At 42.1% G+C, this 26,538-nt stretch overlaps 2 protein-coding genes across 3 annotated transcripts in view; one reads left to right on the forward strand and one right to left on the reverse strand.

The window, feature by feature from the left end:
- Positions 1-20,831, forward strand: part of LOC129093877 (myosin-16) — a 34,256-nt gene extending 13,425 nt beyond the window's left edge. Inside the window, exons 6-23 of the mRNA XM_054602000.1 lie at positions 785-875; positions 7,815-7,871; positions 11,786-11,872; positions 12,191-12,436; positions 12,559-12,676; positions 13,674-13,801; positions 13,935-14,131; positions 14,216-14,348; positions 14,431-14,647; positions 14,737-14,873; positions 15,091-15,194; positions 16,026-16,218; positions 16,295-16,498; positions 16,619-16,744; positions 16,828-16,998; positions 17,662-17,862; positions 17,949-18,095; positions 19,893-20,831. Of these exons, the coding sequence (XP_054457975.1) occupies positions 785-875; positions 7,815-7,871; positions 11,786-11,872; positions 12,191-12,436; positions 12,559-12,676; positions 13,674-13,801; positions 13,935-14,131; positions 14,216-14,348; positions 14,431-14,647; positions 14,737-14,873; positions 15,091-15,194; positions 16,026-16,218; positions 16,295-16,498; positions 16,619-16,744; positions 16,828-16,998; positions 17,662-17,862; positions 17,949-18,095; positions 19,893-20,045 (2,710 nt within the window). The 3' untranslated portion in view covers positions 20,046-20,831. The remainder of the gene's footprint in view (positions 1-784; positions 876-7,814; positions 7,872-11,785; positions 11,873-12,190; positions 12,437-12,558; positions 12,677-13,673; positions 13,802-13,934; positions 14,132-14,215; positions 14,349-14,430; positions 14,648-14,736; positions 14,874-15,090; positions 15,195-16,025; positions 16,219-16,294; positions 16,499-16,618; positions 16,745-16,827; positions 16,999-17,661; positions 17,863-17,948; positions 18,096-19,892) is intronic.
- An 816-nt stretch (positions 20,832-21,647) lies between these two features.
- Positions 21,648-26,538, reverse strand: part of gas7b (growth arrest-specific 7b) — a 68,540-nt gene continuing 63,649 nt past the window's right edge. For both annotated transcript variants that reach the window (XM_054601326.1, XM_054601325.1), the window contains exon 14: positions 21,648-23,717. In XM_054601326.1, coding sequence (XP_054457301.1) covers positions 23,604-23,717 — 114 coding nt within the window. In that variant the 3' untranslated portion in view covers positions 21,648-23,603. The remainder of the gene's footprint in view (positions 23,718-26,538) is intronic.

The following is a 26,538-nucleotide window of genomic DNA, read 5'->3' on the forward strand; positions in this document are numbered from 1 at the left end:
ACACACACACACACACACACACACACACACACACACACACACACACACACACACACACACACACACACATTAAGTACACTGACCCATGAACAATTCTATCTCCAATATGAAGTTAAAACTTGTTCTCTTTGGCATTAATATTTGCATTTCTCAGTGAGCATTAATAATGTGAGAGACTCACCTTGTTGCTAAGGCGCTGTGTTTTCCAAACTGAATATGAAGCCTGTCACTCAGTTTGACACAGCTCCAGAGAGTTTAATCTCCAATAATTTTAATATTTTAGGCATTCTTAAAGCAAATAGAGTTCTATCTCCAACTCTTATATTTTCCTATGTCTAACCACTGTTCTCTATGGCAAGCCACTTCAGTAACCAAGTGGTGATGAATAAAGCTGAATAAACAGTTCTGCCTTAAGGGTTTATGGCTGTAACAACAGTGTACCACCTGGAGAAAACAAGAGCTATGATAGGTCAGCTTGGGCTGCTTGTGTTTTCTCCTACAAGTTTATGATTTGGGAGATTGTTGATAGAGAAGGCGACATCAGGCATGTTGAGGAGAGGCTCTCCTTTCAGGATCACATATCCAGCAATGACATTAAACTGCAAACCTTCAGTTTCCTGTGCTCTCTGCTTTCTATCACGGTCAAGTATTTACCATCTTCTAGTATGAATCCATCTTTACTCTGTACTCATCCAAACGGAGTTGGTTTTTGAGATTACATTTTGGGCTTGATTGTTTATTCCATTGGTTAAATTAATGTAGGATTCTCTGTTTCTCTCTGAAGGAAGGACCTGGAGCTCAGCAGTACCAGCTCCAAGCTGGAAGCAGAGGAGGCCCTCAACATTGCAATGCAGAGAAAGAGCAAGGAGCAGCAGGTCAGACCCTTTAGTCTGCGTACATGTACAATAAAGTTCAGTAAACATAGTATCTAGTGTGTGTATTACACATGCTAACTTTAGACCAGTTTACACCTGCTCCAAACATATATATTTTGTCAATTTAATTTAAGTTAGGACCAAAGAAGAAAAAAGGCCCTTTCAGACACAACTTGCCAGCAAGCTGGCCCCCAAAGTACTTTGAGTGTGGCCAGAACAAATGAGGCTGCCAGCCAGGCAAAGAATGCTAATAGTAATCTTGTTCCCTGAAACTGTAGAACACAAGTTTTCTCGGTTATCAGGACGTCAGGAGGAAAGCCATGTCTTAAAAAACACGTTTCCAACTAAGTATGTGCCATGTGTGCTAGCAGGGCTAGAGCTAGCGCATTTTTCTTAGCACAGGACAGATGCTTCCTCATTGCTGGTAACAACAAAATGACAGAGACTGGCTAGAAAACCTACTTTGCTCTGTCTTCTGTTACTTCCCAGAACATCTAGTCAGCTGTGCACAACACCAAGTATCTAGTACAACACAAATTGCGTTGTGTCAGGACCTTGAATCTGTCTTCACTTCTCCTGTCTCTGAAACCCAAAGTCTATTGATTCCTACGATGTTAATTTTCATAAAGATGTATTTCAAATATGCATAGTTGAGGTTTTTAAAAGGCCCAGTAATTTCCTACAACAGCTGGGCAACAAATGTTACACAAACAGAAGAACAAAGTGCATTTGTTGGGGCTCTATGGAACAGAGAAGATATATCAGGCTTTGGATACACACACATTACTTATAAGGAATCATTGTTATTAGAAACTGTTTATATAAAGCACAAAGTCCTTCCCTTTTTGGTTGATAGTCATCTACTAGGACTTGTGTCTTCCATCTGCAGCCCGTAATTTGAAAAATATGAACATTTTAATTGAGCTGTTCATTAACAAACGTCACATCCAATACCGATACTTTGATATAATCATGCTCAACCTGCAGCTGGCTTTCAAGATTAATCAGTGCATCCATCAGGAGCACAGGAGCATTGTTAGAAATGTCTGGAGGATATATTTGACACAACAGCTTCATGGAGAAACCACAAAAGTAACATATATAGTGACATTACAAGAGTTTTAAAGGTGTTTATCCTTTTAAAACACTTAAACAGAAAGTAATAACAAATCAGTAAATATGGCATTTGGCTGGAATGACAACCAAGCTTGGTTTCCGTAAAAAACACACAGGGATGTCAGCTGTAGCTTCAGTAGAGAGAGATGCATTCCTTCCTTTCAACAGAGCTGCTGGGCCCTTCTCGTGATTGGAGCAGTCACTTCACAGCCCGATGGCTGTCAGGAGATGGGTCAAACATACCTGCTACACCCAAACCGATAAGCATCTCCTGCTTCCCCCCCTTTTTTTTTTTTTTTACAGTTTTAAGACTCACTTTAAGATGAGTTGATGTCGGTGTCAGCATTATACGACTGAAACAAAAACATGGAACACGTGACATGTTCAGGGTGTTTCACTATTAATTCCACTGTGAGTTTAGTGATGGAGAGGGCTGCTGCTTGCTAATTGGGTACTGAAGCAATTTTGCAGATCCATGAAGTCAGTGAGCTTACAATAGACAAAGAAAATAGTTTAAATTGAAGCAGCAGAGGCTATACTGACTTTTAGACCCTAGTATGGGTCGATTTCCTAAAACACTGCAACATACATAGAAATAAAAACCCTTTTTCTTAGCTTTCACTTGATCCCATTGGTTTGTTATTGTGTGTCTTCTCTGAGAAACCCACATTGTTGAAATTGGCTAAATATTCAGCCATGATATTGAAAATGTTTTTGGGAACACTGAGCTAGACTTTCTTTTTCCCCAACACAATGGACAATGACAACTGAAGTTGCAAACGTTGTCTCCTGGCAACAAGTGACATGACAATAACAAGAGGTAAGGCAAAGGGTAAAGACAAATATCTTAGTTCGAAGGTTAAATTATCCCTCCGGGACATCATAGTTGGTAAAGCTCCTCCAGAGCCACAGAAGACATTGTTTAACTGTTTGCACTGGCTGTTCTCATGAGGAGTGGAATGAACTTCATGTAGAGTTTTCCACACCACCCACTGCAGTAGTGGCCACAGATTATAAACAAGTAATTTTGGTGTGTGCCATGGAAAATCACAGCAATGGCCGCCTGCCACCAAAGATGCTGCCATTTTAAACTCCATCTTCACGATTAGGAGGACAGCATTACTTGTTTGGATTGTGTTGGTGTCAGTTTACCATTTACTCTAGTGTGTAGTCTGCCTTTGTACAGAGCTCTGAACAGACTGTGAAGTTTATACTGAGGTTTTCCCTGTGTCGTCCAGATTGACTCAAACCAGTCTGAGAGCTTTTATGTGTCACTGGAGCATGTTGCAGATAATGTGTTGTGTCTGAGATGAGAGGCTGCTGAGAGTGAGAGTGAGCCGGACATGGATAGTGGTTTCAAAGTCAGGTGGTGCTTCTCTGTTGTTGCCTCAGGGAGCCTGAGATTTCCTCCTGAGGTTTGGAAGAGGAAAAAATAAAGAGCGTCTTTGTCTCTGATTGGAGGGGTGAAAAGGAATCTGTGTGTTTGACGTGAATGTTGTCACATTTACTGTAGCTTTGGCATTCTCCCTATCTCACAATGAGGCCATTATACGTGTCTCTCTGTGTGCCTGCATGTTCTGGACTTTTCTGCAGGTGGACAGGCAGCCCAGCTGGCTCTTCTGTCACCCACTCACCTCTGGTTGTGACGTAAAGGTCAGATGAATACGTCCACAAATTTGAGTGGAATCAAAGAGATAGCTTTGTCCATCTCTAATGATGAAGCCGCCCTCCCTCCCCAGTGTTCTGTAATTTAAAGCAGTTGGCTTGGAGTGAGCAATTGGGTGTCGCAAGCCTGCGGTCCTGATATCTGAGTGGTTTTATTACATGGTTGTAAAGCATTTAAACTCAGCCAAAGTGCTGTGAAGGGTCATCACTATCTGAGAGGATAAAGCTCAGTCTTTCCCTGCGGTCTGTTTGGTTTATACCAGATGTTGTCCTGGAGGTGTTGGAAGACTTCTGCTTTCTCCCCAAAATGATGGAGGTGAATGGAATTTTGTTGGTGGTACTCACAGCAATAAATCAAGCAGCAGATGATTGATGCTATCAACATTGTTTTTATAATTAGGATGAATTGACTCGTTAAAACTGGATTCATTCTTTTTTTTCTATTTGAGCTTAGCTCAACAAGCTCCACTCACAACACTTACCTTAACATATATTAAAGCAGACAATATCTCTACAAAAGTGTTCATTTGTACACAGGACAAAATGTTATTCAGTGAACAGCACATTTGACATTGTTCCCCCGTACTTAATCACCACGATACAATAAAGATGTGTAGGGGTGAATGAGCTTATACTCGGAATTTGTTCAGTTAAAGGTACTGTGTATCATTTAGGACGATCTTTGGCAGAAATGGTATATGATATGAATAAGTATGTTTCATAAGTGTATAAACACCGGAAAGTAAGAATCCTAGTGTCTTTGTAACCTTAGAATGAGCGGTTTATATCTACATATGGAGGGGCTCCTCTTCACAGAGCTGGTCGCTATGTTTCTACAGAAGCCCTGAACAGACAAACCAAACACTGGCTCTAGAGAGAGCCTATCTGATTTGTGTTTTCGGCCACCCTAGTTCTCCTTGGCACACGCTTGGTGCACAGGAAAAACTGCTATTAGTTTTGTTTCAGAGGTAGCTGCCTGCTGAAATCTTGGCGGATAAACATTTACCAGACAGAGCCATGATAGCTGTTTCCCCTGCTTCCAGTCTTTGTGCTAAGCTAAGTTAATTGCCACGGTACAGTGCCGTACTTAATGCACAGAAGTGATATCAATCTTCTCATCTAACAGCGTGTCTACTCTGGAGTTGTTTCAGATGTATTTTGCAGTCGTCCACCTCACACACAGATATGCTTCTATTTTTATCAATCCAGCTATCTACTCAGGCCGCATAACGGATCACACATTGCTAGTTTTGTTCTAACTCTCAATACTGTCCCTGAATGACCAAATGTCCTCTGGGCTCTCTGTTGCTGTTTTTAAACTCATCTGTGTGCAATGTGCTACAGTGACCTGGGAGGAGCACTGGGAACTGAAACAAATCAGGGAGTGTATAGTAATGATGTATTTCCTGCAGTTGATTTTTGAATACTGTTGAAGACAATTTAAAACTTGAATTCCTGTTATATAGTCCATCATGCTGCCAGGTCATGTGTATCTCATTCAAACGTCTTTATCTCTCATACAACCATCGGGCATCACATCATTTTTAATAGCGCTGATTTGACCTGCGTCATCATCACCCACAGCTCAAGGCTTTGACCGGGTCAACAGGACCTGTCATCACCCGGCCAATCAAACAATCATGACTTTTACTGTTGGAAGCTGTACTCTGCCATCTGAAGGCATTTAAGAAGAACAAAGCAGCAGATTCCAGCCCAGTCGTAGGGACCTGAAAGAATGTGAGCATGTGTGGACAGTATGGTGGACCGACATCAGCAGGGGGTCTGTGAGGCTGTGTCTGCTACAGAGGCAGGACTTGAAATAGTTTGGCTCTTGTTTTCTCCTCCAACTGAAATGGTGTGTGTGTGTGTGTGTGTGGGGGGGTCTAACAGGATATAACTGCCCACGCTGCTAAATATCTCCTCAGACACAAGCAAAGACACATTAGCTATGAGGCCACATCTGATTGCAATTCATGGACGATTATTATATTTTCAGAGTGCAGAGAAAAAAAAGAAAGCTCAAACTTTAGGCACTTACAGTTATGGAGCTCAAACCCTGCAACCATTCTCAGCCATGATGGGCTTATTTTGTTACTCCTCAATAGAAAGCTAGTTTGGATCATTTAACTTAGGAAAATGCATCAATCAATGTATAAACTCTTTTTGCCATAGAGTCCAAATTGTGTTAATCCATGCAGTCTAGCTCAGACATCTTAACACAGTTAAGCACACTATGTTTTCTACAATTGTATAAGAGCCACAATATTTATTTTTAGGCGGTGGAAAGTAGGAATTTAACAAGAAACAGATATGTGAGTGGGGAACTGAGAGAAAAAAGGCTATGCATGCACAAGGGGGTGTGGACAGTAAAATGCTGCAGGGGATCAACAGTGAAGCCGTGTGTGTGAGAGTGTGTCTAAGAGTGTGTGTGTATGGGACAGTCAGTCAGTCAGTCAGTTGGGCTGCTGCTGTCTCACCATGGCTGTTCTCTCTGCAGAGGTCCTACGCTGGCATGTGAGTTTTCATTTCACTTTTTATGTCTCTCTGTTTGTGCTTAACATTTAAAAGTACTGTGGAGAAAAGTATGAAGTTATGTGTTATTTTTAGTATCAGGCTATGTAATACTAAAAAAAATGTCCCACTGTCGTGACATTCTGAAACATTTTGACAAACTCCCTTAATAATGAATCAAAGCCGGTACAACTGCAGGATGATTCCCTGTCTGTGTGTAATTATTTATTTCCTTAATATGTGATTCTGTAATGTTTGGGGAGCTTTGGGAGCCATGTAGCCGGTGAGTAGCTTCACTACATCAGTGAGTGTAGGTGTTGCTGCTGTGAAAGGCCCTGGGCTACATGCCATGTCAAACACACTTCCTGACATAGATAGAAGCTGGAGATAGCGCAGAACATGACACAACTTGTAAGGATGCTGCCATGTCGGAAAACTAGCGGTAACATTTTATTAGCAGGACAGAACGCGGCTTTGGCAGGAGATGAGTGGAATGGAAATGTACTGTGGGTGATTTATTAATGTTAGATCTTTCTGATTGTTTTGATGGTTGGAGCAGAATCAGATTAATATTAGGAGCATTTAACACGTAAAAGGCTATGCTATTATTGTTACTATCAAGTAAATAGTAGCACATGTGGAAATGTACTTACTTACATTCACAACTGATTGCAACCAGTACTTTGAGTATGGTAACCACCACCAGTATATTTTTGATTTGCAAGGCAGAAAAAAGGATATTTTCTCATTTGGTTTACAAAAATCTAGGAAAACACTTTATTATAACCCAACTATTTGTCATATTAAATCAGTGTATTGACAGTAAATGAATGCTTTCTAACATGCTATAAAGCTATAAATAAAAGCTAATTTGGACATTTATCAAGTGGATAAAAATGTACTTTTCAAAAACTATCACTATGTTACATCTAGAATCTAGAAACACTTTAATAGTTCATAATATTGCTGATGTACATGGTACACCATGTTTGTTATTATACAATATAAGTATCCAGTACTTTAAAAAATATAAACTGTCTTTATAAATCTTTTCTTTTGTGTTATCACATTTTTGAAATTTGTATTGTAAATATATATATATATATACATGTATCTTGTAGTGTGAATTTAATTAGATAAAATTACGTCCTCATTTTAACAACTACTGTGTATATTCACTCCTTGATGCTGCTTGGGAAAAGCATCACTGAACTCCAGACAGGACTTTAAAACCAAGAGAAAGCAAAAACACAACACAAATTCCTCGAATGTCATGAAAATGCCACCAATGAGTTTTGGTCTCTGAAGCAGACCCAGCCCTGGGTCAGAATACAGATAATGATGGTGCCTCGGACATTCTTGCTCTAAATTGCTACCTGAGGAAAAAAACAGGGGCATTCCAAATCCCTAGAGAAAGCAGAGAGTATGAAACGGCCTCACAAGCACACAAGTGCTGCCCTGAAATAGCAAACAATCTGCGGAGATGACGCCACATTTGTTCTCTGTCAGAATGATATAGGCACTGTGAAACCAGAGGATAACAGCTCAACTTCAAATGTCATATTTCATACTTTAGCGAAAGCAGACTGTTATTCTTTTAACTTATTTTTCCACTGAAATCCATGTCGACTTTTTTTCTCTTTTCAGGCTCGCATTGAGGAGCTGGAGGAGGAGCTGGAAGCAGAGCGGGGCATCAGAGCCAAGGTATGGTACACAACTATGAGGAACAGTACAACCCTCCATGAAACAAAGAGCAGATGAGCCTTCAGGATACAGGGCAGATAAGAGGATGCCAAGCAGCTCTGGGATGAGCTTGGCTCTGCTCAACGTTTAGACCTTTGGTGTTGAGAGCTTTTGGTCGATTGGTGGGAACACTGCAAGAGACCAGAAAAAAGTAAGAAAAAAGATTGCTGATCTGCTGGCAGCCAGTGGGGTACGTGTGTTGGTGCTGCGCCTCTGGTCACCCCAAACTATCTGCACCTGTGATAATAAACTCAGTGGGGAAGGACCTTGTGTTTGTAGTTAACATACATGGAACCCCAGAGGCCAAGAGGGACCTCAACATCCTTTTTCCTCATTCTTATTTCTTATTTGACCCAATCTTTCTCTATCACACACACACACACACACACACACACACACACACACACACACACACACACACACACACACACACACACACACACACACACACACACACACAGTGCACTTTCTGTTTCTTGCAATCTCGCCTTGCTCTTAGAAGCAAAACATGAAGAAACAGATGTTTTTTTTCACCTTCCTTTTCGGCACATCAAAGTTTCCAAGACATCTCCTTTGTAATGTAAAGGAGTTAGGAAACAGCACGCCTGGTTCATATAAAGCTAATCTACCAAGGTGGGCGCTTTAAGTGCCTGTTGTTTCAAACCAGACGCTCTTAAAGTGTGTGTGTATTTAAGCCACACAGCCTGGTTGCCCCTCTTAAGACCTGCCTGCAGTTTCCATGTTACAGTAGGTAAAAGCAGAAATGCAGAGGTACATATTTCACTCCAAGTGTTGAATAGAGTGACAGTGGGCCCGAGGGTGAGTTTTGCACACATCTCCCCACTCTGGGTGGCATTCCTAATGGTGCTAGCTGGGTCCCCCCCCCACCACCCCACAAGTCTCCAAAGCCACAGAGCGATGAAAGAGGCAGGCAGAGACATGCAGGTCTTTATCTGTTACGCAGCCTGCGTCTTCAGAGGAGCTCAAACACAACATACCTCTGCTGCAGACAGGCCCGCTATTGTTTGACTCTGCTCCTCATGGCGCACAGGGGAGATATCATCAGGAGATACAGGCTGACAGACAGCACTATTTTCCATGGGATCTTCTCCCAGCTGGAATGTTTGTTACACACATATACTTCACAGTTGAGTGTTCTCAGAAACAAACACACAACCAGTATGTAATATTTAAGACATGTACAGATATACCATCAATATCTTTCAACTCTTCTCCTTGTCAGGATGTAAACAAGTTGTTAAATAAGTTGACACAAAAGTCTCCACTTAGACCCACAGCAAAGAAAGGTTGAAGTTTAAAGAGTAATGTGACAGGAGTCACATGTAGTGAAATATCATCAGATAATAATACCCCAGTCTGCAGCTCCCCTCAGCTCCACTCATTGGTTTGGATTTTCCTCCTAAAATTGTACTCTTTTGATCAAGTCTCATCAGTATTGCTTTCAGCCACATAATGCAGCTGTTTTAAGCAAAGAAGCATCTCTTTAACTGTATGTTATTAGCCCAGTACCAGACAGCAGACAGAGTTAGCATCAGGGATGGATTGGATTTATTAATCCCCAAAGGGGAAACTGGTTTGTCACCATAAACAAAGACATAGTCACAATATACTGTATATGTGCTTTCTGTACATATGTGAAATGAGGAGAAACTGGTTCAAGGGTAATCTTTGGTCTACGGTACTATACTTACAGTAAGTGTTGGAAGCTCAATAGACAACTGTAATGTCTATACAATTGCTGGTCTTTCCCATTTCCACAGGGTAGGATACCCGACTTAACTAATGTTAATAAACTGTGTGTTGACATGTAGCTGTGGCCATGAAATAAGCTCCATCCCACAGGAGGCAGAGGACATGGATGGGTCCTACAGAGCACATGTGCAAACATAAATTGGCATGTATGCACAGACTGAACAGAGGCACGTTCCTGCTCCTTCATGCTCTTGTGCAAACCAAGATGAATCTCCCTCCTGCAGCAGGAGACTTTTGGAGCGCTGATTTTCTATTAGCCTGTGAATGTGCGTGAATGGTGTTGGGTGGTGCTGACCCTGAGGAGCTGTTGACTCAGTCAGTAGTGCGATGAGTGAGCGGGGCGCTGCGTGTCAACCCTCTACACAGAGCCAGGTTGTAGACACAGAGGACAGGGTGGGGCTGGGAGCTGGTGGGCCACAGGTTGGGGGTGAAAAAGGAGCCCCCAGTGAATATCATCTGTTTTCCTTTGTTCTGCCTGAGGCATGTTGATGGCTGTGGCTCATTGCTGCTATCAGGGAGGCCTGAGACTCTAGCATTCACGGACAGTCTCCACATCTACAGCCGCCTTGGGAACAGCCGTAAAAGATCGGCGTAAAAACAACAAGTGCTATTAATTACAGAGCGCTGGCTGTTTGTGCGTGAAATGGCCCAGCATTATAAACTCTCTGCATGTGTGCTGTACCCTGTTTATGCGTGAGAAGGGTCTCTCTGATGACTTTGCTGAGGAGTTTATCATTCATACATTTCTGAAGCTTTACGTATGTATTTTATTTGATTGCATTTAAATGCAACACTTGTAGTTTGTATTTATTCTTATCTAAGGTGTGACGTTTTTTATACTGCGTGTCAAACTTTATTATACTAGGTTAGACAGTGCGGATTTTAAGGGTGATCCAGATGAATATGAATATATATTTTTTTTCATTTTGTCTTTTATTTCTTAAGAAACAGTATTGCATTAATAAGATTTTAGGACTTTGATTACAATGTTGTATTTGAGTCACTTAAAGGTTTGAGGTTAGTGTCAAAATAAAGCATATATTTAACATGTTTTTCCCGCCCCCTTTTTAAGTTAAAGCTGCACTAATCAATATCTTTATATCGACAATGGATCAATTGACTATATGTAATGTGAAAGATGTTAAATGTAGTGATCAACCCTACAGATAATTATTACCCCACTTTGTAGTTCCCCTCAGTTGTACCTGATTATTTCAGCATCTTTTAGCCTATGTCTTTTTGCTATGGCCCTTAACTATGCTGTTTGGTGCATTCTAACCTATCAGCATGTGCTGATAAACCCACTGTAGTTAGCAACTATCTGGTGAACACAGCGGCACATTTAACAGCTCAAGAGACAGATATTTTTCTAAGGAGTTGGTGGAGACAAAGCCAATGCTAAAAGGAAAGTGAATATTGTTCTTGCCTTCTGCAGAACATGCCCTTCACTTCAATGCAATATTGTTCTGTGTCTGCTGCATGTATTAATAGGCACAGGAAATTAAACAACTTAATATGGTGCTTATGGAAATGTGGTGTTTACAGCTTGTTAAGCTGGAAGATGTTTTTCAGTGAACAGAGCACTGGATAACTTCCATAGTGAAACAGGAGTTCACAGTTAATATTTGGCCTCTGACCTCAGGAAAGATCACTTCCCCTTTGTGGGCTGTCAATCATTCTGATCCCCTGGTGGGTAGATTTCCTGTCTGAGTAGGTAGGACTGTTTCAGGGCCAGAAGTCTTCTGCCTGAACTTCGATACAATTCATCCCATTAATTTGACCAAGGAATGTTAATGAATATTTAGATGCAGTGTTTCACTAAGGGCTTATTATGATACTATGAGTTGCTCTCTAGTGGAGAGGAATATTCATTATTGTGACTCCAGATAGAGGATCAGTCCACTCATGGATACATTGTGATCATACAAACTGTACACTGTACCATGACAGAAAACATAATGGTTTAGCCTGATGTAATATTGGATCATACCATGTGTAATCATATGATCTTCATTTAGTATCAAGTTTTCGCCTTTAATGTTCCATTAAGCTCCTTAATTGAAAGTTAATGACCATTCTTGAACTTCTTTGTTTTTTGGCAGGTGGAGAAGCAGAGAGCAGATCTAACAAGAGAACTGGATGATCTCACTGACCGACTGGAGGAAGCAGGGGGGGTCACCGCCTCACAGGTAAACTTAATCAACCCGTTCTCCTTCCCAATGCTCCACATACGGGCGCTTGGTTGGGATCCCTTTGGTACACTTTTTATCTCTCTGTGTACTCCTTTATGCTGTGTGGGTCGGTATCAGACACAGAGGGGTTTGACCAAAAGTAAGTAATTGAGAATATTTTGGCATTCTGATGTTCGGCACATGTCTTCAAAAACTCACATTAGGACATAGGCATTACATGATACAAAAAATAGATACGGTCCTGTGGGTGTCTTAGGACATTATTTGCGCAGCCTTAAAACGTAATTTGACAACTATCCTGTGTGTGATTTACAGATGGAGGTAAACAAGAAGCGAGAGGCTGAGCTGCAGCGTCTGAGGCGAGACCTGGAAGAGACCTCTGTCCAGTCAGAAGCGCTGGCTGCGTCTTTGAGGAAACGGCACAGTGATGCCATGGCAGAGCTGAGCGAACAGTGTGAGGCTCTGCAGCGGACCAGAGCTAAACTAGAGAAGGAGAAGCAGAACCTGAGGATGGAGGTGGACGAGCTGGCCGGTTCCCTGGAGAGTCTGCAGAAAGCAAAGGTCAGGAAATCACATGTATTGAGGTTGAGAATGAGCCATTTTCACTGTCACAATGTTCTTTTTAACATTTTTAACTTGTGTATCATGTGTGCTGGTGTGTTTGTGTTTGTGTTGTGCTGCAGATGTCTTCAGAAAGCCAGATGAGGAAGCTGGAGGAGCAGCTGTCAGAAGCCAACAGGAGAGGAGACGACCTGCAGAGGGCCCAGACCGAGCTAAGTGTGGCCAGGAACAGACTCACAGGTACTGTTCACCTGTTATATCAGGAACAGACTTACAGGTACTGTTCACCTGTTAAATTAGGAACAGACTTACAGGTACTGTTCACCTGTTATATCAGGAACAGACTGACAGGTACTGTTCACCTGCTACACCAGAAACAGACTCACAGGTACTGTTAACCTTTTAAATCAGGAAGAGACTTACATGTACCGTTCACCTGCTACATCAGGAACAGACTCCCAGGTACTGTTAACCTGTTATATAAGGAACAGACTCACAGGTACTGTTCACCTCTTTGGGCAAAACATTTAACCCTGAATTGATCCTGCAAGCTGTTCCAGTGTTGTATGAATGGGTATGAATAGTCAGATAGTCCTGATGGGCAGGTGGAACTTTGCTGCCATCAGTGTATGAATGGGTGTGAATTGGGGAATGGTGACACATTGTGTTAAAGTGCTTTGAGTGGTCAGAGGACTTGAAAAGTGCTATACAACAACAGCCCATTTACCATTTATTTACTTTTATTCTCTACACAACCCATTATGCAACAAATCAGTGTCTTTATGTTGCCCATATCTTTAAGCCAAGAATACTTTCACACTTATTTTCTGAGAGTTGAAAGAGCTCTTCCAGAACACAGAAGGGGTTATACAACTGTAATCAGTGGCTGAATTGTACTGCTAATGACCAGTTAATTGACTTGTCTCATAAACTCAGTGGAGTGCTTCATTTAGCTACTTTAAGCTGTTTCTTTCTTTAGTTCTGTTTCTTCTTTTGTGGATTACGTATGCAAATGTGATCCACATCTGCTGTTGTAACCAAACAGAAATGATAGCAATTAGAGTACAAGAAAAATCACATCGTATGCTAGTTTTCTTGTGTATTGCTACAGAGCTGGTATATGTATGCTGCATAATTTCCCCGCTGCGGGACTAATAAAGGATTATTTTATCTTATCTTATCTTAACACCCCTCTATGCTACAGTGTGATAATCTTTTTCCTTGTGTGTCCTGTCAGCTGATAATGCAGACGTTAGTCGACAAATGGAGGAGGCAGAGACCAGAGCCAGCCAGCTGAGCCGCTCCAAGGCTCTGCTCCAATCCCAACTGGAAGAACTGAAGAAACATCTGGACGAGGAGGTCAAGGTCAGTGTGTGTGTGTGTGTTTTGAACTCTGAATGGAAGTCTGAAAAATTAAATATCCAGTATGCGAATACATTTAACAGATCCCTTGCTCTCCCACTTCTGTATTCACATGGTTCACTGGTGTGGCTGCCAGTGTAAGCAGGCGGTCTGCAACAGTCTGAGCTCCGAGCGGCAGGAGTGTGAGGTGCTGAAGGAGCAGCTTGAGGAGGAGCAGGAGAGCAAGCAGGAGCTGCAGCGTCTCGTCTCCAAACTCAACAGCGAGGTGACGCACTGGAGGACAAAACAAGAGTCTGAAACAATCCAGCACGCTGACGAGCTGGAGGAGGCCAGGTACGTTGTGTTGATACTGGTGGTCATCCGTCACATCTGACCTTTGAATGCGTCTCAGTGGTCCAAACAATGTTTGTGTCACAGGAAAAAGCTGGCAACCAGGCTTCAGGAGGCCGAGGAGGCTGTGGAAGCCACTCACGCCAAATGTTCCTCTCTGGAGAAAACCAAACAGAGGCTGCAGGGAGAGGTGGAGGAGCTCTGCATGGACCTGGAGAAGGTAGGAGAGGAGGCATGTCGTATGAGTGTTGCAGTGCCATGAATGCCTTTCTTGTTGTCTTTGAGCATATGTTCCATCCCAGGCCAGCAGCTGCGGTCAGGCTCTGGATAAGAAGCAGCGGGTCCTGGAGAAGCAGCACGTAGACTGGAAGCACAAGTGTGAGGAGCTGGTGGCTGAGGTTGAAGGCTGCCAGAAGGAGAGCCGGCAACACACCAGCGAGCTCTTCAAACTCAAGACGACCCACGAAGAGTCTCTAGAGCAGCTTGAGGCCCTACGCAGGGAGAACAAGGTCTACCAGGGTAAGATAGTGCACATGTGACGTTTAAGGGAATAGCTGAATAGTACCATAGGTTAATTAGACTTGTGTGTGGCTTTTCTTTGATGACAGAGGAGGTGGCTGACCTTACAGACCAGCTCTCAGATGGAGGTAAAAGTGTCCATGAGCTCCAAAAAGCAAAGAAGAAGATTGAGATGGAGAAAGAAGAGCTACAGGCCTCACTGGAAGAGTCTGAGGCAGCGTTGGAGGTACATTGTTCTAACTACTCTGCCTTTTAGCTCTGCTAATTGGAGCCTATTGTTTTGTGAAGTATGCTTACTCTTAATTCATGTTTTGCCCTGCTTCCTTTCATTTCATATAGTTTGGATAAAATCTATCTGTTTTTTTCTTTTTCCTCCTCCTCCTCCTCCTCCTCCTCCTCCTCCTCCTCCGACCTTCATTCCTTCCTTCCTTGCCTCCTCCCAGGTCGAGGAGACCAAAGTGCTGAGGCTGCAGCTGGAGTTGTCTCAGGCTAAAGGAGACCTGGAGCGCAGACTTCAGGAGAAGGAGGAAGAGATGGAAGCCGCTAGGTACCTCAGCTTCCCCTCAATCTTTCATTTTCCGCCACACTGTCTGCCGTTCCCTTTTAGACTTCGATTGAAATGATTGTTAATCACATCCAAGGCCTTGTATGGTCTGGCGCCTGAATATATAACTTCTAAATATAAACTTCTAACTGCTTATTCGCCCAACAACCTGGAGTCTATTAACTGTTAAGGAATCCAAGTTAAAAAAAACTTACAGTATTGGTTTTGGTGTCTCTGCTCTGAAATCTTGTCTTAATTGAAAAGTTTATTTGTTTTTCTGTCAGAAGTTAGATGAGAAGATTGATAGCACTCTAATACTTTTCTGTTCAATGTAAATCCACAGCCAGCAGACAATTCGCTTAGCTAAGCATATTGTTGCTTTAAAACAAAGCCAGGCTAGCTGTTTCCCTCTGTTTCCAGTCTCTATGCTAAGCTAAGCTAACCAGCTGCTGGCTGTAACTTTATATTAATGGACAGTATATAAGAGAGGTACTGATCCACTCATCTAATTCTTAGCCAAAAAGTAAATAAGTGTATTTCCCTAAATGTTTAACTTCTGTTTAAATATGACTTTGTACTTATTTTACTATTGCTTATGCTCTGTCATTGTCTTGTTTTCCTACTTCTGGAAATCATTTTTTGTCCTGCTTAAAAAGTGAAGATACCTATGGCAATAATGCTCTGTAATTCTCTAACTCTTATTGCTTTGGTCCTGTCCTTTATCTACCGTTATTCCTTCAACAAAGTCATAGTACATTATCTTCAGAGGTAAGGCCAGTCTCATTAAACTGCTCTTTTACTGTCTTTCAATCCATCCTTCTCCTCCTCTGTCAGAAAAAGTCACCAGAGGGCGCTGGAGTCCCTGCAGGCCAGTCTGGATGTTGAGGTGAAAGGCAAAGCAGAAGGGATGAAGTTGAAGAAGAAAATGGAGGCTGACGTCAACGAGCTGGAGCTGCAAGTGGACCTGCTCACCAAGAACAATGTAGAGCTCAACAAGAGCAGCAAGAAGATGCAGCAGCAGATTAAGGTCTGACAATGACGTACCGTATGTTTTTATTAATACTCCTAGAGGCTTACTGACTGAAACACTGTCCCTGTCCCAGGAGCTGCAGGCCCAGTTGGAGGAGGAGGTACAGAGCCATGAGGAGTGCAGGGAGGAGCAGGCAGCCTTAGAACGACGCTGCTCTCTATTGGTCAGCGAGGGGGTGGAAACTCGTGCAGCCCTGGAGAGCACAGAGAGGACTCGCAAGGCCCTTGAGATGGAGCTGCAGGAGGCCAGGGAGAAACACAGTGACCTCAACAACCAGGTGATGCATCGTGTCTCTGTACTTGCGGGTCCAGCGGTGGCATCAGCTAAGAATCGATCCGGTGTTGGCAGTATTGCCGTACATTGCTGACTTTCTCAAGGTTTTCTCTTGTGTGTTCAGTTCCAGTTGGCTCTGAGTGGGAGGAGAAAGGTTGAGGTGGATCTCCAGACTTTGCAGCAGGAGCATGATGAGCTGCAAGGTGCGCTAAGAGGATCCACAGACAGGTCCAAGAAGGCCAACTCTGAGGTAAAACACACCTTGTTATTGAGATTTTATACCAGTAGAGATGTTTGTATTTTCATTTCAAATGGCTGGTGTAACTCTTTCAGTTAGCGCGAGTGGGGGAGGAGCTGCGTCTGGAGCAGGACCACGCACTCCACCTGGAGAGAGTGAAGAAAGGTCTCGAGGCTCAGATCAAAGACATGAGCAGCAGGCTGGAAGAGGCCGAGCAGATGGCGCTGAAAGGAGGCAAGAAGATCATCCAGAAGTTGGAGGGAAAGGTACGGGGTCACGCGTCATCACCTCTAATGACCGTTGCCAGCTAGGTCAGCTGGAACACTACCTACTTGCCTGGTGTGAGTTGTGTCTGTTAGTTTATTGCGGTTTGGATGAACCCAGATTAATTCAAGAAAATCTAGCAGCGTAATATCAACTGTTAATCAGTTAATTGTATATTTTGACCTAGGGCCACACAAGATGACACATGGTAATGCAGGAGCCCCCTTAAGGCTCCTATTGTTCTTTAGTGTATTACCAAAAAAATGTGCAATTAATGAAATTCCAACAAACAAATTGCAACCTTAATGGCCAAATGACCTTTAGTGTCATGTTAAGGACAAACCAAACTATTGGTAACACTCTGAATAGCAAGATTGTCATGATCTTACTGGCTCTGTCCCACACTAAAGATAAATACTTAATTCACAGGATTCTTGAAAGGGGCATGTCACATGCTTTTACACACATAGATCAGTTTACTTGTCATGAGGAGGACCACTCAGCATGATAAAACAGGGGTATAATGTTTTCTGTGACTCTGGAGGAGCTTTTATAAAATTTTACAAAATAACCCAGATGATCATGCAAATCCTCATGAATGTGAACAACAAGTAACACTTGCTGAGCAATAACAGTTATAGTTGGTGTTGTGTGTTTGTGTGCAGGTGAAGGAGATAGAGCTGGAGTTGGACTCTGAGCAGAAGCGGCACGCTGAGACGGTGAAGACGCTGCGGAAGAACGAGCGTCGTCTGAAGGAGCTGCTGTTCCAGTCAGAGGAGGACCAGAAGAACCAGCAGAGGATGCAGGAGCTGGTGGAAAGGCTGCAGAACAAGATGAAGGCCTACAAGAGACAAGTGGAGGAGGCTGTACGTCACCTCCTCCTCCTACTCACAACCTACTTGGCATAAAGTGCATGTCACTTGATGATATTCTTGTCTGTGGGTCATTGCAGGAGGAGCAAGCTAACATGAACATGGCGAAGTACAGGAAGACTGTCAATGAGCTGGATGACGCTGAGGAGCGAGCTGACATTGCTGAGTCCGCACTCACCAAGATCAGGACCAAGAACAGAGGCAGTTTTGGAAAGGGATACTCCTCTGTAAGTACCACCAAACAGATCATTAGCTGATGGCTAACAAGCCATCTGATGAATGTTGTTTGATTCTGTTGTGACCAATATGGTATATAGTGGTTTTTTGTTGTTATTCAGAGTTATAATTTGATTCTAACCATCCAGGAGTTAGTAGTTAGAACATTTTTCTAAATGTTGTTATATCAAGTGATGATCATCCTATAATTGTAGGAAATTATCCTTTATAGAAAGGAGATGCACTTATGACTTCTGGTGACTAGTAGTTCTCTTGAATACCTATGTTGAATACACTTATTGTAAGTCGCTTTGGATAAAAGCGTCTGCTAAATGACTGTAATGTAATGTAATGTAATATTCTTTATATTGTTCCCTATTAGATTAACAAACCACGCTCATCGCCTTTAAACTCCTACAGGTGGAAAAAGTATAGCACTGTAGTTGCATCCCATTTACTGTGATCTGTTAAAAGTTTATATTTACAGCTTATAGGAAAGTCAAACAAACCTCAGATGTAGTTTTAGAACCACAAAACATATTCAAATTAAGTGATTTCATTTGGTGCTTATGTATATATAGATGTAGAGTTGAAAATGTTTCCTAGATAAGTAGAATGAAACCCCAGTCAATGAGAATTACTTTGGTGATTATTGTATGGGTTTAAATTTGACACAGGTACATGTAAGGACGAATTGTAGTGACTTAGGTGATGCTTTAACTTTTCCTCAAGCGCCAACATCAAAACTTATATTTACTTATTACCAAATACCTGCAAATCTAATGACATTCCCATTAGCCTCCGCTGGACTTTATGGTGACAGCTATATTAGCTTGCAAACATTTGTTAATTATACATGCTAATAATCTGCATGTTAGCATTGTCATTTTGGGCAGAGCACTTTTTTTTGTTGAATATTTTATTTAGAATTTTCCAATATTCAAAATACACATACAAGTAAAAAAAGAAGGAAAGGAACAGCCAAACAAAAGACCTAAGCCACACACACACACACACACACACACACACACACACACACACACACACACACACACACACACACACACACACACATAGAGTCCATTATAGTCGGAGCAAGTGCGGGTAACTCATTGTTTCACAGGACTTAGACCTGCATAAATACACTCGTTAGACACCCTTCCCCCAATGGAATCCACAAAGGGTCCCGAAATTTTCAAAAACATATTGACCGTATCTTCCAAGTATAAACAGGAAATCATATTATTTAGCCATTTTTTTAACAAGGAGAAAAAAAAGATTTCCATTCCCTCAAGATAACCCACATGCTAAACATGAGATCCAGTTGAATCACATATGGTAGTTGGACGCAGTATTCAGCCCAGTATAGCAGAATTACAGAAAAGGGGGACTTGCTTCCCAAATGTTACACCGTAACATGGAAACATCTCCTCCCAGAACTGAAGCATGTTGAGGTATGACCAGAAGAGTTAAAGACCCATCCCCGACAATAAACTGAGATTTGAAAACGTGTGAAACCATCCTTTAAATCAACTGATTTCAATGTACAGTTGAAGATGTACTTTATGATGAGAATCAAATTCATTGTCTGCATTTTTTTGTCAGAAAGTGATTATATATGATTGTTTAAATGTTGGTAGGTAGTACACTTATAGTATTTTTGCATTTGTTTATTGTCACTTAGGAAAATTGTTTGATTGACTTGCAGTTTTACATCAACAATCAAATAAAATTACAATGTAATTCTTGATTTTTGCTTAAAATAATCCCTAAAATAATGACTCTGAGGTATGTCTGTGCTCCATCAGGGTTACAGCACTCCGTACCCCGGCCTGGTCAGGTCACCCAGTTCTGTGGGCTCAGAGGGCAGAGGGGAGAAGATCCTCAACGACGACAACGAGTCTGTCAGCTCCCTCATCCCAGCGTATCTCAACTCTCTCAAAAAGCTCATGGTTGATTAGAAGTCAAGCTGTGTCTTAATAACGGTTAACATTTCAGAGTACTGATCCAACTCCCCAGGTGCTACATCTCTCCAGCTCTGACTACTTTTGAAGAAGCGAAACATGGCATAGTATGAAGTTTGAAAGATCAGAGAAGCTATTCAGGTCATTAACAAACCATTCAGTGTGTGTCACCTGTTCGTGCATACTGTACATTTCCATTGGACTTTTCTAAAATGTTCTCTTTCCTTCCTCTCTGTCATGACTGCAGTGTGCAAGATCACCACTTTAATAACAAACTTTAACACACTTTAATATCTCCTGCATATTGTAATATTTGTATGTAAAGACAGATTGAATATGGAAAATTGTAATTGTGTTCTGTATTCCCCAAAAGGTAGCTTTTATTTTATTACATCCAGTTATAAATCATTTGTAAGCCAGTTTATTATGAACATCAATAACAAATATAATTGTTTCCATTTCGAAATGGCACCAAAATAATGAATAGCTGTTAATCTGAGGTAGCCTTTAAACTTCATCATTTATACATGGTATACTGTGGTAAACTATTTAAACATTGTTGTCTCTATGCACCAAAAAGGAATTCGTAACAATTAATTGAGAAATGCCTCACATTCTATGGATGAACAACAAAGAGAAGCTAAAACTGCACTAAATGCTAGCTAAACTCATTTAAAAGCTAGTTAAATGTCTCCCAATGGCTACGAACTGGAATGTAGATGCAACGTACGTAGTGAGCACCATATTCTGCAACTTTAAATAGCTAACTAGGTATTTTTAAGGCATGTTTTCCAAGCAAGTACAGAAGAACATTGAGGCTAGTAAATCTGTAGGATTTTAGACAAGGCTGGGCTAGCAGGTTAACCCTGAAATCTAATGTTAATTTAGCAAGTCATCGTTTGCTGATTCCTAACACTGATATTACAAAAACTACAAGGTTTAACATTTCAAACTATAATCTACATGCTAAATACTGTATGTAGCCAATATTTCCTACCCGCCAGGAAAATATGTTAACACCTCTTGATGAATTAAATCAGCTACGATAGCAGCTATTATGTGATCAGTCAAACTTGTTCAAGCTAGTGAAGCTAGCAGATTATCATTTTTTATATATATATATATATATATATATATATAATATATATATATATATATATATATAAATGATTTGTAAATTATTATTCATAAAATGATGCTTAGTCATTAACAAATGGCTCATAAATGACTTATTACCAAGTATTATTATAAAGTGTTACCAAGTAAGATATGCAACAAAGTGCCTTCATACATTGGTTATTTTAGCTCAATAATAAGAATGCAGTGTCAATGTATTTCACCTAAACTATCTGATAAAGTCGTATCTAAAGTGTATCTCTGTCTGAACCTAAACCCATCTTTGTTATCGCTGCCTTAACCTGTAACATGGCTTGATCAATCCATTGTATCGTTGAATGTGAAAATGATTTTTTTTTTAATAAAATACTTTTTCATGTATATATGCCTTTTTTTCATTTTGTGTTCATACAAAATCTTTACACAGAAGCAAAAAAAATGTTTTAACATACATATTTTCATTTTATTAATGAAAAAGGCCAACCTTTAGCTGTTAATGTACAAAAGCATCTCACTCCTCTTCCTTCAAAAGTCAAGTAATACTAAGCAGTAATACTGGAGAAGACCTGGCTGTAAAAGAGCATTTTGAACAACATATTCTCTTCACTGACACTGAATCTAACTGAAGAAACTGAATTACATTTCAAAAACTAGAATATTTTAGAGGATTGTTACTTATATGTATATGTTGCATAAAAACCACTTTGTGTATTCCATATATTATCAGTACCAAATTTCGGTATATAATGTATTTCTTTTTACATCTCCATTGCAGATCACACATCCATATACCTACACCAGGCTCCCTGTGTAAATAACAAAACATGTCCAATTCCATTAGTAATAAAACGTGTAACAAGTAAGTTCTCTTTAGAATACTTTCCCATGAACAGCAATTGACAAAATATTTTATAAAACATGGGTATAAAGGGCAATTGGCTGATTCTTAAGTCTTATTGGGAATAAAGTAAACCACTGGTGGAAACAAAATGTAAGATTTGAGAATTGTTTCCAAGATGTTAATAAGTGTGGCCAGATTTGTGATTTGACGTTTACTAAACCCCGACCAAGCAGTTACTTACAATCATAGCTTAGCAACCGTATCTAGGCAAAGCCAGCCTGTCAGGCTTTGGATTTCTCAACATGCATAAACTTATAATAGCAATATTATGTCTGATAATGGTTGGTGTTTTTTCTTAAAACCCCAAAAAACTAAATGTAAGGGATGTGTCTAACCTAACGTAGGCTGCATGTAAAAGTTAGCATGTTGCTACCTAACATTTGCTACCTTCAGTAGTATCTTGCGTCATTTCCAATGGTAATTTACAAAAAAATCCAGCGGAGTCACAGTGTTACGTTTGTCAAACTCACAAGTTGTCTCTCATTTGTACAGCCTTTTCTCTCATGAAGGTGAATTATAATGTTGATTTATTTTGTATAATGAGCAGCATTGAAACCAAACTCATATTATAACACCATTTCAATTACATTTTAATTATAATACTAGGGGATATTACTAGCTGTAAAGCTCAAAGTGGGTGGCTCTGGCAGTAACCGTCTTAGCAGTGAAGACTGCATAACTAATCCAAACATGGGGTTGATCGTTGGTGGAGCTGAGGAGGGTCCAGGTGACACTGCAGAGGAGACAGCTAGCAGCTAGCGATCTGGGAGCAGCCACGCCCTAATTATGCCTGACATTAAACTCTAAATATAAGTTAAACAGATGAGTCCTATGAAAATGTTTATTTCTGCTGACATATTGTTTCAAAAAGATATAATTGGGTTTTTGTAAACTTAATATGTGCAATGGGTTACAGGCTTAGCAAACAGAAGCAAGGGTGGGCGGGGCTTAGCAAGTGGATATTAGTATTTAAATACTTTAGTCTCATTCTTGAACATGGTAATTACACTATTAGGTCTGAATGCATTTGGCTTAGCAGCATCTGTTAAATATATTTTTTAAACTTGCAGAAGTCACGTGTGTCGACACAAAAGTGAATCAGAGAATTATCTCACAGAGCAAAAGTACAAACAAGCTGCAACATACACTGCTGCATGACATAAAGCTAATCTACATTTACAGGTGTTAAATGTTCATTGTAGGTGCTTCTTGGTCATTCGCCTCACGATTCACACTCATAGTGTCCATTTGGCTGTGCCATCTCAGCTGGGCATCACCACCTGTCATCATCTGACATCGTCATTCATCGCTTAGGGTCCTCACAATACTCCCCAAATACTGTCTCCGTCTTCAGCAGGTTGCTAGAGCCAGTGAGCACTGACTGATCATCCCTCAGTCTGTTAGGAGTCACAAGTGGATCAGTGGAGGGCTGGGTGAAGATGCCAGCACAGATTTCATCTCCAGGTCAGTCCTCAGGCATGTAGCCTCTAGAACAGAGTTTCTGAGTGCATGTGCAGAGCTGTAAGACAGCACTGGGGTCAGATCTCTATGTCCACTGGCCTGATTTCTCCAGTCTTATTCTCCCGCACCCACAGCTCTCTGTCTTTGGCTGGGTCCACACACTGCAGCAGCTGGTCCACCGGCTCCATCGTCTGGACAAAGAAAGAAGAGTTGATGCATCGTCTCAGGTCATATCTAATGTTTACTTCGGTAAGTTGTTTAGGTGGGATTGATTCACCTCAAATGTTATTCTCCCATGAGGAAATTTGGTTGCTTTTAATGTACAATATACGCTAAAGTACAATATACATTAAAAGTAACAACCATAATGAAGGGCACCATAGTGAGCAATAGAAAAAGTCAGCCAAAGGTGCAAAAAAATAAAGGTTTTCTCCAGGCAGGCAGAAGACACTGCTGTCTAATTTGACATTTTGCATCCAATGTATATGTTGCACATAGCTTTAAATATCTACTCTTTGCTTACCTCGTGGCCTGTTTCTGTAGTGCTGTGATATGAATTTCCTGTTGAAGTCTTGTTTATATTAATGTCCCCTAAACATTTTAGTTAGGACAAGACCTATACTTGTAAGTGAAATTTGACTTGACTTCTACTTGTAAACATAGGAATCAAAGTTATTGCATTGATTCTAACCATATACACGTTAAAGTGACAGCCCAAACCTCTGTCACCCAACCAGAACTGTGGACTAGTTCATCCTTACTGACTGCCAGAGGCAGTGCTTAACACTGAACATCTTCTGTCTCGCGCACACGCAGGTCAAGTCTTTATATCAACAAAGTCACGTGTGACCTCGGATGACCCCAGCCGGGAATAAGTTCCGGTGTCATCCCTGAGACCTTCTCGCTTACGCAGGCAAACTGCCATGGTAGCATCAGCTTAAGATAAGATTGTCTTCAATTAAGATTTCTCGAACTCTCGCTCAAGCTAATTGAGTGGCGTGCTAACGAGAGCTTGTTCGCTCAGCGTTTGCTAGATTGACATCTTACCGTGTTAGTGAAGAGAGTGTTCCCGCTCCCCTCTCACTGTAGAGTTATACACTGTCGCATCCGGCTTTCACAGTTAACAGAGTGTCCTCATTTAACCTTGTGGGACGCTAGTCCTAATACGTTATTGATATTGTGTACATTGACTTTGTAACATTACTGCTCTCACAATTAGTGCTCTTGCTCAGGATAACTGGAGGGAGCGCTAATTTAACAGCTCCCACAATAGTGAGTAGAGTGTCCTCGCTCCCCTTTCACTGACGGACTGTTCTCTGGCCTGTTTCCACAGTAGCAGAGTGCTCTCGCTTGGGCTAACTGGTGGGACACCAATATTTGCAGCGACTGTGCTAGTGAAAAGAGTGTTCTCGCTCCCCTCTCACTGTATAAACTGTTCCCTGCCTGTTTTCTTCACAGTCAGCAGAGTGCTCTTGCTCAGACTGACTTTAGCAGCCCGCATCAACTAGAGTCGTGGCTATGTTTAACTCTTCCAGCTGTAATTCCTGTATGGCTCCTCTTCAGCCTGAAGACAGATGACCTCTTGTCTTGGCCTCGAGCATCTGAGGGAGGGCCTCTCAGAGGACCCGTGTATGAACTGCAGCATTATGCCTCGTGCAGTAAGGGCTGCTAGGCTGGCCGAGGTGGAACACCTGATGGGTAATGTTGGCCTTCCCCTGTCAGGGCAGTTAAATCCAGCCCAACCTACCCAGTTTAAACGTCGGCCCTCGGAGGCTGCAAGGGCTCCCTCCAAGAGGGCTAAGTCCGGCATGCTGTCTTCTAGAGTGGATCTGCTGACCGCTGAGCTCTGGTGCAGGGAAGGCTGAGGCATCAAATCCGCTTGTGGCTGAGCTGGCTCCAGAGGAGGACATTATCTAACTGGCAGCGTCAGTCAAGTGAGTACAGTGAAGTACTGTGAGCGGCCCACACATGCTTCTGGGCCTGGTTCCCATTCTTCAGCTCAGAGTTCTTCAGATGGTGTACAAGACAGCTCGTTGGGGTCTGTCATTCGTATGGCACTAGCACGCCTGCAGCTGGATATACAGCAGCCGGAACCTCCACCTGCTAGTACAGTCCATTTACCATCTTTAGGCGTGTTCCCGCACCCACCACCTTTAGTGTTCCTCCCTCTGAAGAATATCTGAGGGAGTTGCATGCATGCTGGAGGGACACCAAGGTTCTCTCCTATCTTACATCGGATGGCCGAACCCTGGCAGCCATGCGGCAAAATCTGGCCTTGACCGTATGCCAGCTGACTATTGCTTCCCTCATAGTTTCCCCTGAGGAGACTCTGATACCAGGTGCCCTCGCCCCCAATGTCAGGTCACAGATGACCTGCTTTCCAGGACTTATGACATAGCGGCACGCATGGGCAGTATCGGCAACTCCCTCTCTCATCTCATGCTTGCCCTCTGCAGCAGGCTACTTTCGATGCTCCCCTACCAGCTACCGCTACCAACGCAACCCTATCCGCTTGCCCTCAAGGCAACCTCCCAACATGGAGACTAACAGTCACCCCCCCAAAACCTTCAGAGGCCTAGGGGCCAGGAACTGATGTTTCCGGGCCGGCTGTTGGTTATTTCTCCCACCACCATATAAGCTACTGGCGAGCTCAAGCTTTAGACCACTGGGTGGTTTCCACCCTAACCCAGGGGTAAAAGCTTCAATTCCGACGCTGGCCCCCAGCCTTCAGCCGGGTCAAAATGACCATCATCCCAGACCCGGCAAAAGCCCAAGCCCTATGCCAGGAGCTAGCCGCGCTCCTGGCCAAGGGTGCAATCGAGATGGTAGACCCCGTCACAGTCCGGGGGATTCTACTCGACTTACTTTCTCGTAAAAAAGAGAGGCGGCAGACTGGCCACCCAGTCCTGGATCTGAGGGGACTCAACAAGTTCCTGAAGGTCTTGCCATTCCACATGTTGAGCACAGCAGAAATGCTGTTTCCAGAGTGGTTCACGTCTGTCGACTTGAAGG

This window comes from Anoplopoma fimbria, chromosome 7 (genome assembly GCF_027596085.1).
Source record: "Anoplopoma fimbria isolate UVic2021 breed Golden Eagle Sablefish chromosome 7, Afim_UVic_2022, whole genome shotgun sequence".
NCBI classification, from domain to species: domain Eukaryota; kingdom Metazoa; phylum Chordata; class Actinopteri; order Perciformes; family Anoplopomatidae; genus Anoplopoma; species Anoplopoma fimbria.